The 12395-nt window shown below is 35.8% G+C and overlaps 1 protein-coding gene across 1 annotated transcript in view; it reads right to left on the bottom strand.

Moving 5' to 3' along the window:
* Positions 1-9394, bottom strand: part of LOC131161357 (MICOS complex subunit MIC10-like) — a 34384-nt gene extending 24990 nt beyond the window's left edge. Inside the window, exon 1 of the mRNA XM_058117075.1 lies at positions 8996-9394. Coding sequence (XP_057973058.1) covers positions 8996-9125 — 130 coding nt within the window. The 5' untranslated portion in view covers positions 9126-9394. The remainder of the gene's footprint in view (positions 1-8995) is intronic.
* Positions 9395-12395: the final 3001 nt, after the last annotated feature.

Genomic DNA, 12395 nt, shown 5'->3' with positions numbered 1-12395 from the left:
ACACCCCACACAAAAGCAGAGCTTCATAAAAATGAGGGCTGAAATGAAGGTGGACACAGAAATCAAAGACCAATGCCGAAAAGTCCATGTTGAACTTATTTGAGTAGTCATAAAAAAGCTACTTACAAAATTTCAGCAAGATCATGGAGAGTGTCCAAGAATTTAGATGGGTGGAAGGGTGCCCTTTTTTCTTTTACTCTAATTCAAGCTTGTCTTTCTAGTATTCTGTTTTATTTTAGTTTCTATTTTTAAAATTCCAATGAGAGTTGCTAGTAAGATCGAGAGAATTATGAGAGATTTTCTTTGGTCAGGGGTTATTTTACTATTTTAAAATTGTCTTCTACAATAAGATTTTTCTTGTAACATGAATTTTGAAATATAATAATTATGTAAAATAATTATAATAATTTTTATTCTTATTAGAGTAATTTTAATTTGCATTATTTTTTTATTTCTATTATTTTAATAATATTTTTTATTGTTATTTGATTCAAGGAGAAAAATGAGCATTTGTTGTATCAAGTTTTTAAATTTTTTTTTTAGAACTATTAACCATAAAAGTTGCTAGTTTTCATTTTTACTTTTTGTTTCTGGTTCTTAATTTTCATTTCTAGTTTTTGTTTTCTTAATTTTTGACAGTGATACCAGACAGCCCCCAGTTTATTATCCTTCATGGCTCAATAAGTTCTTCAAGGCTCAACAGCAAATGTTTTCTGCACCTGGTGTGTTGATATGCCAGTTTTGAAAAGCCAATCATTTCAACAATGCCTTGCATTTCCCTCATTTGGAGCACTTATAACTTGCTCAACAAGAAAATCTTCAAATAAAAAATGGGAATATTTTAATTTTCAGGAAATTTTGGAAAATGCTTTATGTGAAAATGAAAAAAAATGAAAGTTCATGTTCAAATATAATTTCTTCTGAATGGAATCCTAGAAAACTGCTTTTAGTTTTCTCACAATTTGGAAAGAGTATTCCATGAAACACTAAAAAATGAAGTTCATGTTGAAATATAATGGGTTTGTTTGGTAAAAAGAAAATTTAGAATTTTTGTGAAAATTTTGAAAAAAAAAACGTTAAAATGGAAAGGTAGAACCGTAGAAGTTCCTGTTTAAATATAATTTTTTTTCAAATTGGAAAACTAGAAAACTGATTTAATTTTCAAAGTTTATACTGGTTGCTTTCAGTTGTAGTGAACACCAATTTTCCGATTTTTAAATAATATTTTAGTAAATACTTTTCAAATTTTCATACAGTTTTAAGGGGATATCAACTGACACGAGTGTGAATTTGGGCCACTGAAGGTGACTTAATGATGCAAATATATTCAGTTCTTGAAGTTGTGGACCAACAGGTTTTTCCCAATTTTGAGCCCATTTTCACAAAGGTTATATGCATGTCAGCTATGGAATTAAAGTTGAACAACTGCTCTTTTCAGTGGATCAAATTACACAATGATTGGAGTTGTGTGCTAGAAGTTACGGTTGTTTGAATTTAGTGTGCAGTCCACCAGTTTAAGCTTCTGCGTGTCTATTTTGTATTCCCTATGTAAGAAAACCTGCTAAGCTCTTCTTTCGAGTCTTTATTTTGTCGAAGTCAATTATATTTAGCTAGAAAACGTGTAGTGGTATTTTCGTAAGCTTGGAGGGTACTCCAAGTCTATAAAAGCATCTGAGGGCATGTATTAGCAAATTAAAGAGTGATTTTGAAAGAAAATTGGAGACCTTGGTCTTTCTCTTGTTTCTCTTCAGTCCTGCATCTCCTTTATGAGTGGTCAATGGTTACTTCTAAATTCTATATCTTTGAAGTGATGAGTTATCTGTATCTTTAGAGTGGTGCATTTTCTTGCTTTCATGTCTCTTTGGCAGATTCCAATGAGTGTGTATTATCTACTGTGTGTGTGGCTTGCTAGTTCCTCATTTCTAGCAACCCAGCATGATAGAGATATTCGTGATCTTGAAAAGGATGAGACGAGAAATCAAATCTAGGTGCTCCAGAGCGGGTTGAATGTTATGAGAATCGTGGTGGTGATGAAAATGGTTCCAACAATGGTAACGGTGATGTCAATCATTTCCATCATGTTCCAGATTATGTCTCAAGTGATGACTCTTCTTCTAATCACCATAGAAGAAACAATCAAAAGTTTTCTAGAAATTCAAAGATGAAAGTGGATATTCCAGAATTTAAAGAAAGAATGCAACTTGATGATTTCATTGATTGGCTTCAAACTGTTGAAAGGGTCTTTGGTTTTAAAGAGTACTCTGATGAAGGCAAAGTGAAGTTAGTTGCAGTAAAACTCGAAAAAATATGCTTCTTTATGGTGGGAGAATCTCAAGAAGCAAAGACTTCATAAGGAAGAAGCAAGATAAAGTCATGGGAGAAAATGAAAGGGAGATAAAAGGTTAGTTGCTGTAAAACTCAAAAAATATGCTTCTTTATGATGGGAGAATATCAAGAAGCAAAGACCTCATGAAGGAAGAAGCAAGATCAAGTCATGGGAGAAAATGAAAGGGCGCTAATGAGGAGATTCTTGCCAGAACATTATAGGCAAGAAAACTTTTAAAAATTTCATAATCTGAGGCAAAAAGATCCATCTGTAGAGGAGCACATGATGGAATATGAGCAGCTAATGTTGAAGTGTGATATAGTTGAACCTGAAAAACAAACAATAGCTCGCTATTTGAGTGGGTTGAAAGAGGAGATCAGTGAAATGGTTAGTTTATAGCCTTATTGGAGTTTTAACAGTGTGAGAGAACTTGTGCTGAAAGTAGAAAAACAACAAACTAGAGTCAAAGTGGTTTCAAACATGGATAAGGGAGAACTCTTCAAATCAGGGGAGTGCATCCATGCTGAAGCCTAATATGTAACCAAGTCCTCTTCTTCTACGGCAACAGAAAGGGGTACTATTGGGGCTTGCCCCATGTTGGCTAGTTTATCAAATGCTAGCTCAACAAAATGTTTTAATTGTCAAGGGTATGGACATATTGCTTTTGGTTTTCAAATCACAAAATTTTCTCTACCATAGAGGAAGATATAGAAGATAGGGACGGCCCACCAATTTGCTCAGATAAAGAAGAAGAATTAACTTCTGCTGATCAAGGAGATTTTCTTGTCATCTAAAGGAGTTCAAGCGCTGCCCATGAAGAAGATGAAGACTAGGTTTGCTACAACATTTCTCACACCAGATGTAGCTCTAATGGGAAGGTTTGTGATGTTATTATTGATAGTGGAGGTTGTGCTAATGTTTTGTCCATAGAAATGGTAGACAAGTTGCAGCTTGAAACAATGCACATCCTCATCCTTACTAATTTGAGGTGGTTGGATAGAGGCTACAAACAAAAAGTAAACAGAAGGTGTCTTGTTTCATTTTCAATTAGTAGCAAGTACAATGATCAGATTTGGTGTCATGAACCTTGGATGCATGTCATTTATTGCTTGGCTGTCTATGGCAATATTATAGGAGAGTTTATCATGATGATTACAAAAATACTTATTCTTTTGTAAAAGATGGTGTGAAGATTGTCTAGGGACCTTCTAAACCTAAAGATCATTTCCAAACCTTTTAAAGGAGTGGAAATTAATTTCATCACTTGCTCTGAACTAGAATTTTTTTTGGGTAATTTAGAGATGGCATGTACTTGTGTTGTTTTTGAAGAAAATGCAGCAGCAAGTGAGTTGCCACCAAAAGTTCAACCTTTAGTTGATGAGTTTAATGATGTTTTTCCTGAATATATATCTCCAAGGCTTCCTCCAATGTGAGAAACTCAGCGTTGCATTGATTCCTTCCTAGTTCTATGCTTCCCAACAAGGTAGCCTACAGAATGAGTCCAAAGGAGCATAAAGACTTGCAAGGGCAAGTTTATGAGCTTATGACAAAAGGTTTGGTAAGAGAGTAAAAGTCCATCAATTGTACCAGCTCTTCTTGTTACCAAAGAGGATGGATCATGGCGAATGTGCATAGATAGCAGGACAGTGAACAAATTTCTATTGGTTATTGCTTTCCTATTCCTCACCTCAATGATTTATTAGATCAACTACACAGTGCTGCCACTTTTTTCAAAGATTGATCTCAGAAGTGGTTATTATCAAAATAGAATGAGATAGGGAGATGAATGGAAGACAACTTTTAATACAAGGGAAGCTCTTTATGAATGAATGGTTATGCCATTTGGCCTCTATAACGCTCCTAGTACTTTCATGTGATTGATGAATGATCTATTTAAACCATTTATTGACAGTTTTGTTGTTGCTTATTTTGATCACATTCTTGTGTACAACAAATGTGAGAAGGAGCATCTTGATCACTTGGGAGTTGTGTTTCAAACCTTAAGAGAGGAGGCAATTTTAGGTGGACAAATGAAGTTGAGGATTTTTTAACTCATTAAGCAGAAGGTGACCAATGCACCTTTTCTTTCTCTAGCTAATTTTAATCAAGTCTTTGAAGTTGAATGTCATACTCCCAATATGGGAATTGGTACAATCCTTAGCCAAAGAGGTAAATCTATTGCTTTTTGTAGTGAAAAGTTTAGTTATTCTCAGAGAAAATATTTTGTTTATGAGAAGGAATTTTTTATGCCATTGTTCATGCTTTAGACTGGCGGGGTCGATATTTGCGTCCTAAGCCATTTGTGCTTTATTCTAATATGATTAGCTAGTTGGTGAGGTAATGGCTTACCAAGGCAATTATCAGTAGAGTTGGTCATGAAGCATTAAAATTTCTTCATAGCGAGCAGAAACTTATTAGGCGTTATGCACCATAGATTGAATCTTCAAACTTTTAGCCTTTTTATTAAGCATAAATTTGGAGTTCAAAATGTTGTTGCCAATGCTTTGAGTCATAGGCATTTCTCCCTACTACTATGCATGTCAAAGTTACGGATTTTGACATGTTCAAAGATTTTTGCAAGCTAGATGGTGATTTCAACAAAATATGGGTAGAAGGTCCAAATGGGCTGTTCAAGAATTTTCTAGCGTTGGATGGTTGTCTTTTCAAGGAGATTCATATGTGCACACCATAAGGTTCTTTAAGAGAGGCTATTATAATTGAACTTCATAGTAGAGGTCTTGCTAGACATTTTGGCAGAGATAAGATCAAAATGACTATTGGCCGAAGATGGAAAGATACGTCACTAGGTTTATTCCATATTGTAAAATATGCCAAATAGCCAAAACTCATAGTCAATACACAGAATTATACAGTCCGTTGCTAGTAGCTAAAGCTTCATGGGAAGATGTTAGTAGGGATGTTGTCCTTGGATTGCCTAGGAGCTTGTGAAGAAAAAGATTTTGTCATGGTGATGGTTAATTGTTTCTCAAAAATGGCACATTTTGTTCCATGTAGAAGGACTCTAGATGCTAGTAATGTTGCTGATATATGCTTTAGAGAAATTGTCAAACATCGTGTTATTCCAAAAACAATCACTTCAACTCAGGATTCCAAGAGTCATTTTTGACGCTAAATCTTAAAATTCACCCTCAATTCAGCACCACTTGTCATCCCCAAACTAATGGTCAAATAGAGGATGTAAACAGGAGTTTGGGAAATCTTTTGAGAAGTTTGGTTACAAAGAATATTAAGGATTCGGGATCATGTTTTTGCCACAATCTGAATTTTCCTACAATCAATCAACTAGATGAAGTAGCAGTTGTAGCCCTTTCCAAGCTGAGAATCAATTGAGTCCATTGAATTTGTTCCTCTTTTAACTACTAATAATTTTAGTGGAGAAGCATAAGAAAGGGCTAAGAAAATTCAGAAGCTGCGTGAACAGATTCTTGAGAAGATTGAGAAGCAAGATGAAAAGTATCGTGGTCAAGCCAACAAACATCGAATATTTTCTGAATTAAAAAAAGGTAATTTAATAAAGGTTCACCTTGGAAAGGGGAGATCCCCTCATGGAAAATTGGAAAGCTCAAGCAAAGGGTTGATGGTCCATTCAAATTTCTCAAGCAGATTAGTGAGCATACATAATTGAACTTCCAGTTGACTATGATGTTTAAGAAATTTTCACTAATGTTGCCAATTTATCTCTTTATCATGGTGATGATAGCACGTGAATTGAGAATTGAGAACGAGTCTTCTCCAACCAAGGAAGGATGACATGAGAGAGTGCTTAATGAGTTTAGGTGAATTTAGGCTTTTGGAAGGTGACTTAACAATGATGCAAACAATTCAGTTCTTGAAGTTGTGTACCAACAAGTTTTGGCCCAATTTTGAACCGATTTTTGTAAAGGTTCTAGAGCTTAAAAACATGCAACTTAGTTATGGAATTAAAGATGAAGAAGTGCTCGTTTCAATGGATTAAATTACACATTATATGTGTCTATTTGTATTCCCTGTGCAAAGCGTGTTATGCTCTTTTTTTAAGTTTTTATTTTGTCAAAGTCAATTATATTTAGCTAGAAAGCATGAAGTAGCATTTTCCTAAGCTTGGAGAGTTGTTCCAAGTCCATAAAAGCATCTGAGGGCATGTGTTAGCATATTAGAGAGTGATTTTGAATAAGAATTGGCGAGTTTGCCCTCTCTGTTGTTTCTCTTCAGTTATGTGTCTACTTTGCAAACAGTGAATGTTATCTTTTAAACTCTTTATCTCTAAGGTGATGATTTATTTGTTATCTTTTGAGTGGTGAATTTTCTTGCTTATGTATCTGTTTGGTGGATTCTATTGAGTGGTGAGTAAAGCAACTTGTTTTGTGTGTGTTGTCTACTAGTTCCTTATTTCTAGCAACCCGGCCTCAACATTAAATAAATTTATTTAATTAATATTTTTTTCATATTTTATTCACTTTTTATTTTAAATTTTTAACGATTGTTATCCACCATAAATAAAAACAGCGGAGCATGCACTTTGATGCGTTGGCTTTGGATGCTTTAAGGAGGTTGGCTTTTTGGAAGTTCAATGACAATGGAGGAATCTTTTGCTTTGATATTTCATAGTATTTATTTGAGTTTCTTTTTTCTGGTTTTTTTTTCCATAATTTTTATGGGAGATGCCTTCTTCTCCCTTTTTGTAAATTTTTCTCTCATTAATGGAATCTCTTCTTTTGCTATCCAAAAAAAAAAAAAGAAGAAAATAGTGAAGCACGTGCGTCATGCGTGCCCACAGCTAGAATTTTTTTTTTTCAAGTTCATTTTTCAAATCTAAAGTTTATTCCACCACCCGTCATAACCACTCGCCAATGCAACCACCACCACCACCGGCCAACGCCCACCTCATGCCACTACCTCAACCACCACCACCACCACCACCATCAACCCTTGCCACCATTGCCAACTGTGACCATCATCACCACCCACCATTAACACCACCATTGCCACTGGAAGCTTGATATATACTTTTGGCCCATAGCCTAACAAGTTAAGCTTTAGGTGAAAAGGCTACTTAACATGGTAGTAAGAGTCATGATTGCTAAGAGGTTCTAGTCTTCTTGCACATGTTTATTGTTTGGTTCTTAAAAATTATCTTAGTCCTTGTAATGGGTGTTATTTATTCTTTGTTTCTCTCCGCAATGCAATCAGGCTGCACAAGCGGCAGAGTGCTACTGCTTAATATACATTGTTGGCCACAACTTAATTGCCTAATGCTTTAGGTGAAGTATTCGCTTACAGTCACCATCACAACTGCTACTACCACCACCGCTCATTACTACCATCATCACTCATTGCCGTTGCTGTTGCCACCACTACTGCTGAAGCCACCATCTGCCCTTTTCACCACCACAGCCACACTGCTTCTACCATCACCCCCACCACAAGTGTCGCCACTGCCATCATGGCATCACCTACTTCAACCACCACCACCACCACCACCACACCACTTACGCAACTCCTATAATTGCCACCATTGCTACCACCATCACCAAAAAAATCAATTTCTATCACCTGCATCACCACTTCTCACAAGTGCGGTAACTTTTGCCACCAGCCGCCACCATCACCACCACTACCATTGTACCAACTCAACAACACTAAACCGCCACCGCCACCGCCACCGCCATCACAACTGTAGCCACCACCAACACTTGCTCCGCCAGTGATACCACACACCTATCACCACCATAAACCACCATCCTTGCCACCAGCTGTTGCTGCCTCCAGTACACAATACCCACATATTTTTTATTCTGTAATTTGAACCTGTTTTCAAAGTTTTTTTCTTCAAAATTTTCTATAGAAAAGGAAAAATTAGCAATAAACATGAAAACTGGAAAAAGAATATGACAAATGTTTACCAGAACTAAAGAGACTTGTAAGCTTTATCGACTAAGTAAATTCTCTTATTTTGTTCAGCTTGTCTACATTTGTTTGCTAATTCTACATCAATGCTTCTATGCTATTGACTATGGGAAGAGGATGCAGTTTTCAACCTGCATCATTTTACATCAATGTTCCTAAAATGCCCTTTTCTAATGAGTTTAAATTTTTTTCAAAAAAGGTTATAAAGGTTAATTAGTAAAACTTATATCCTTCAAAAAAGTACTCACAACTCCCTATTTTATTTTCTCTAAATTTAGGGTTGTGGAGCTTGTGTGCCTGCGGCTAGTTTATTTATATAAGGCCACAGCAGAATCGCTTACATTTTGAGTAGTTTCCTAATTTTCAAAACGAATTTACCAAAAAAATTCCTGCCACAACTCAAGCTAACTAAGAAACTTCTGAAATAATCTCCCAACATATTGAATGCACAGTAAATTTCCATCGAACGAGTTTTGCATAGATCCAAAAAAACACAGAGACGCATTTAAAAGACATTAAATTATCATTTCAAGTAAGGAATCACAACTTCAAACATCCCACATCTCAGATACATCCAAGCAATTGATCCATTTCCGAACAATTGAAACGTTATGCTCCGTTTGTTAGCCGAGAATATGTTGATGGAGAGTAGATAAAAGATTAGCCAATCAAAAGAGTAAAATGCGTTAGTTCGATTTCCTCAACTTCCAAGAGGAACGAGAGCAAACAAACAGAATGAGAGAATAAGAAAGAGGGACTGACTGAAGAAAAAGAGGCCCCCAAAAGCTCCGGCGAAGGAAGAATAAACGAATCGACGGACCGTCAGATCGAGACAGGCGTCCCATTTCGCATTGAGGTCGTACTGCTGGGGAATTTCGTTGCTTTCAGCCATTGATCAACCTCTTTTCTCTTCCTCTTGCTCCTCTTATTCTGTGATCTCCGAGTCCCTTTCTCTCTCTGTGCTTTTGATGTTCGTTTCTAGCAGGGACGATTTTGTTCGTATTTTGGGGCAGCCTGGCTTCCGGACGACTAGGGCTAGGAATGATGGTAGAAGAATCGCCAAACCCGACCCATCAACTTCGATCTGATCCGTCCGCCAAAAACGGTTCCCAGCACTTCTTGTAGCGGCGTTACGGGTGGCATAATGAGTCGGATTTGAACGGATCTTAAACGGGGTTAAATGGAATAAAAGTCTAAATCCACCACCAAGTAATCTATTTTAAAAATAATTTATTTATTTAAACTTTTTTTAAACATTTCATATAAAATAACATAATTTTTTAAAAAGAAATTCACTCCTTTATTTTATTTATTACTATCTAAACTCCAGAAATTGGAGTGTCAAGTCTTAGCCGAGGCAAATCAAGCACATATCGAGACCACCAAATGGTCCAAATCGGCAAATCTGAAACAAGCCAGAGCAACAAATCAAAATACTTATGATTCCAAGCCAATCAGAGATCAATGACTAGGAACTTACATGAGGAGGTTAAGAAGAGTTAAGAGACTGAGAGAGAATAGATGGATGATGGTCGATCAGTGAGAATCTGGGAGAGTTGAGAGACAGAGAAAGATGGATGATGGTCGATCACTCTTCGTCATCGTCTTCGCCTTCGAAGTATTCATCTTCGTCTTTGCCTTTGAAATTTTCGTCTTCATCTTCATCTTTGTCTTCTTCTTCTCCTTCACCTTTAGGAAACACGAAATCGGAATCAGGGATTCAGGCCAATCACACGTTGCACGCCGCACCCTGCACCAGCACTAAACACTGGAAGTTTGGATTCTTTGGAATAGTCGAATAGTGTCACGGTGATTGGCGTTGGCAAACAGGGTAAGGGTTTGGTCGTTTAGGGGAATAGGGAAATGGGGATTTTGAAGGGACTTGCAGAATAGCCTTAAGATCCGGTTGTAGTGTATACGGATAACAAAAATAATAATCAGATCATGCAATCCCTAATTACGTGATTAAGATTATACCTACAAGATTTATCTGGTTTGATCCCGAATCTGCAAGTATGAAAATGAGCTTTTTAAAACGACCATGAATCTTCTACTGTATTCCTTGAACACGCCTTACTCTTGAGAAAGTGGGCTCGTAAGTGGCTATTAGGGTTTTCTCCTCTCATGAAAACGTCTGCCTCTATGAGAGTTTGCTTGTCTCTCCTAGATGCTGAATGGAGCGTGTGTATATATAGGCTACAGCAGGGACCTCTTGGCAAATATGACTAGGGTTTCCCACGTAATTAAAAAATTCATAATTCGACCCGAATCCATCCTTAATTACATTAATTATAATTCATACTACTAAAGAATTATAATTGCACTCCCTATCATATTCAAAATTAAATTTCGAGCTCCTATTATTAAATGTTTATTTATCTCCCCATGTAAAGATTACATATACCCATTTATTAAATTAAATTACTGACAATTTAATTAATTGACATATTAATTCCCTGAGACCTTCCACTTAACTTATTTGATGTGCCGGATTCAAAATCCACCAGGGTTTGACACAATCAAAACTTATAAGCTTCCTCAATGGGGTATCATTAATCCTGATACCAGGACGTGGATTCCATCAATAATTAATGTTCACCATACACATAATTTTATCACCCAACTCACTGAGTATTTGACTCATAAAGAATCTCACTCTTCTATGAATCAAAGTAATAAACACTATATGTACGTATCTAATAATCATATCAGGATTAAAAGCATAAGCACTCATAATAATCATGAGATATTAATTGTTTTATATAATTAGTATAAAAACAATTACCCCAAGACGGTCTTGTTCAATACACACAAAGTGTACTAGCACAAGGGGTTAGAATTGTACCATTCCTAATAGTCAAGACAGACCTATTAAAACCTTGTGCTACAATCCTACCAATGGTGTGTCTAATTTCATTTAAGACTGTGAACAATAAGCTTATATTCTATAAGAACTGATGATCTAATCTTTTGTGTATAAGTCGTACTCTACACACTAGATCACCTACTATATAGAATAAAAGATACACATGCATAATCATTAAATAAATAATGGCAGGCAAACATTGCTCACAAAGATTCTCATTAAAATGGAAAAACTGAAGTTATTAATAAATATTAAAATCAATTACATAAAGCATGTCTTTTAGTATAAATCTCTAACAATCTCCTACTTAGACTCAAAGCCATGCTGCCATACATCTCACTCCCACTCCCTCTACATGACTATCAAAAGTCCTAATTGGTAAGCTTTTTGTAAACGAGTCTGCCAGGTTGCTTGCTAATGCAATCTTGGTCACCATTACATCACCTCTCTACACGATATCTTGTATCAGGTGATACTTGCGCACGATGTGTTTTGTCCTCTTGTGGCTCCTGGGTTCCTTTAAGTTAGCAACCGCCCTGCTATTATCACAGTAAAGTGTAATAGGTGATTGAACCGAAGGCACCACTCCTAGATCCAATATAAAGTTCCAAAGCCAAAAACCTCCTTGGCTGCCACATATTCGGCCTCCATAGTGGAATCAACAACACATGATTGTTTGATACTCCTCCAACTAATGGCTCCACCTCATAGGATAAACACATTTCCTATAATAACCCGGAAAAAGAATTAAAAAAAAATTAATTAATGAGTTAAAATTATTAATCAATTAATTAGTTAAACATTATTAAATTATTGTATTAAATAAACAAATAAAGGAAATAGAAAAAAAAAGAATTAGATTTAATTAAAATTATTTATTAGTAATTAATTAATTAAATATATTATTAAATTGAATTAATTTAGTTAAATAAAATGGTGGTTATATATTTGAATATATAAGGATATGTGATTTATATATATATATATATATATATATAGAGAGAGAGAGAGAGAGAGAGAGAGAGAGAGAGAATATAATATAATATTGTTAACATATATAATAAAGTAAAAGAAAGAGAAAGAAAAAAAAAAGGGAAAAAAGAAGAAGAAATGAAACATCTTTAGGAAGCTTCAGCTTCCTGCGCATCACCTTCTCTCTCACGCTCTCCTACTCTCCGTTCCCGCCTCTTCATCTCCTCTCCCTCTCCCCTCATTTTTCGACGAATATTTGACCGATTGAGAAACAGAAGGTGTCGTTGGATTCCTAAATCTGCCACCGACATTTCTACTGGAGTG

Source organism: Malania oleifera, chromosome 8, assembly GCF_029873635.1.
Source record: "Malania oleifera isolate guangnan ecotype guangnan chromosome 8, ASM2987363v1, whole genome shotgun sequence".
NCBI lineage: Eukaryota > Viridiplantae > Streptophyta > Magnoliopsida > Santalales > Ximeniaceae > Malania > Malania oleifera.
The sequence above is the reverse complement of the archived record's forward strand: the minus strand, read 5'-3'. Positions and strand labels throughout refer to the sequence as shown.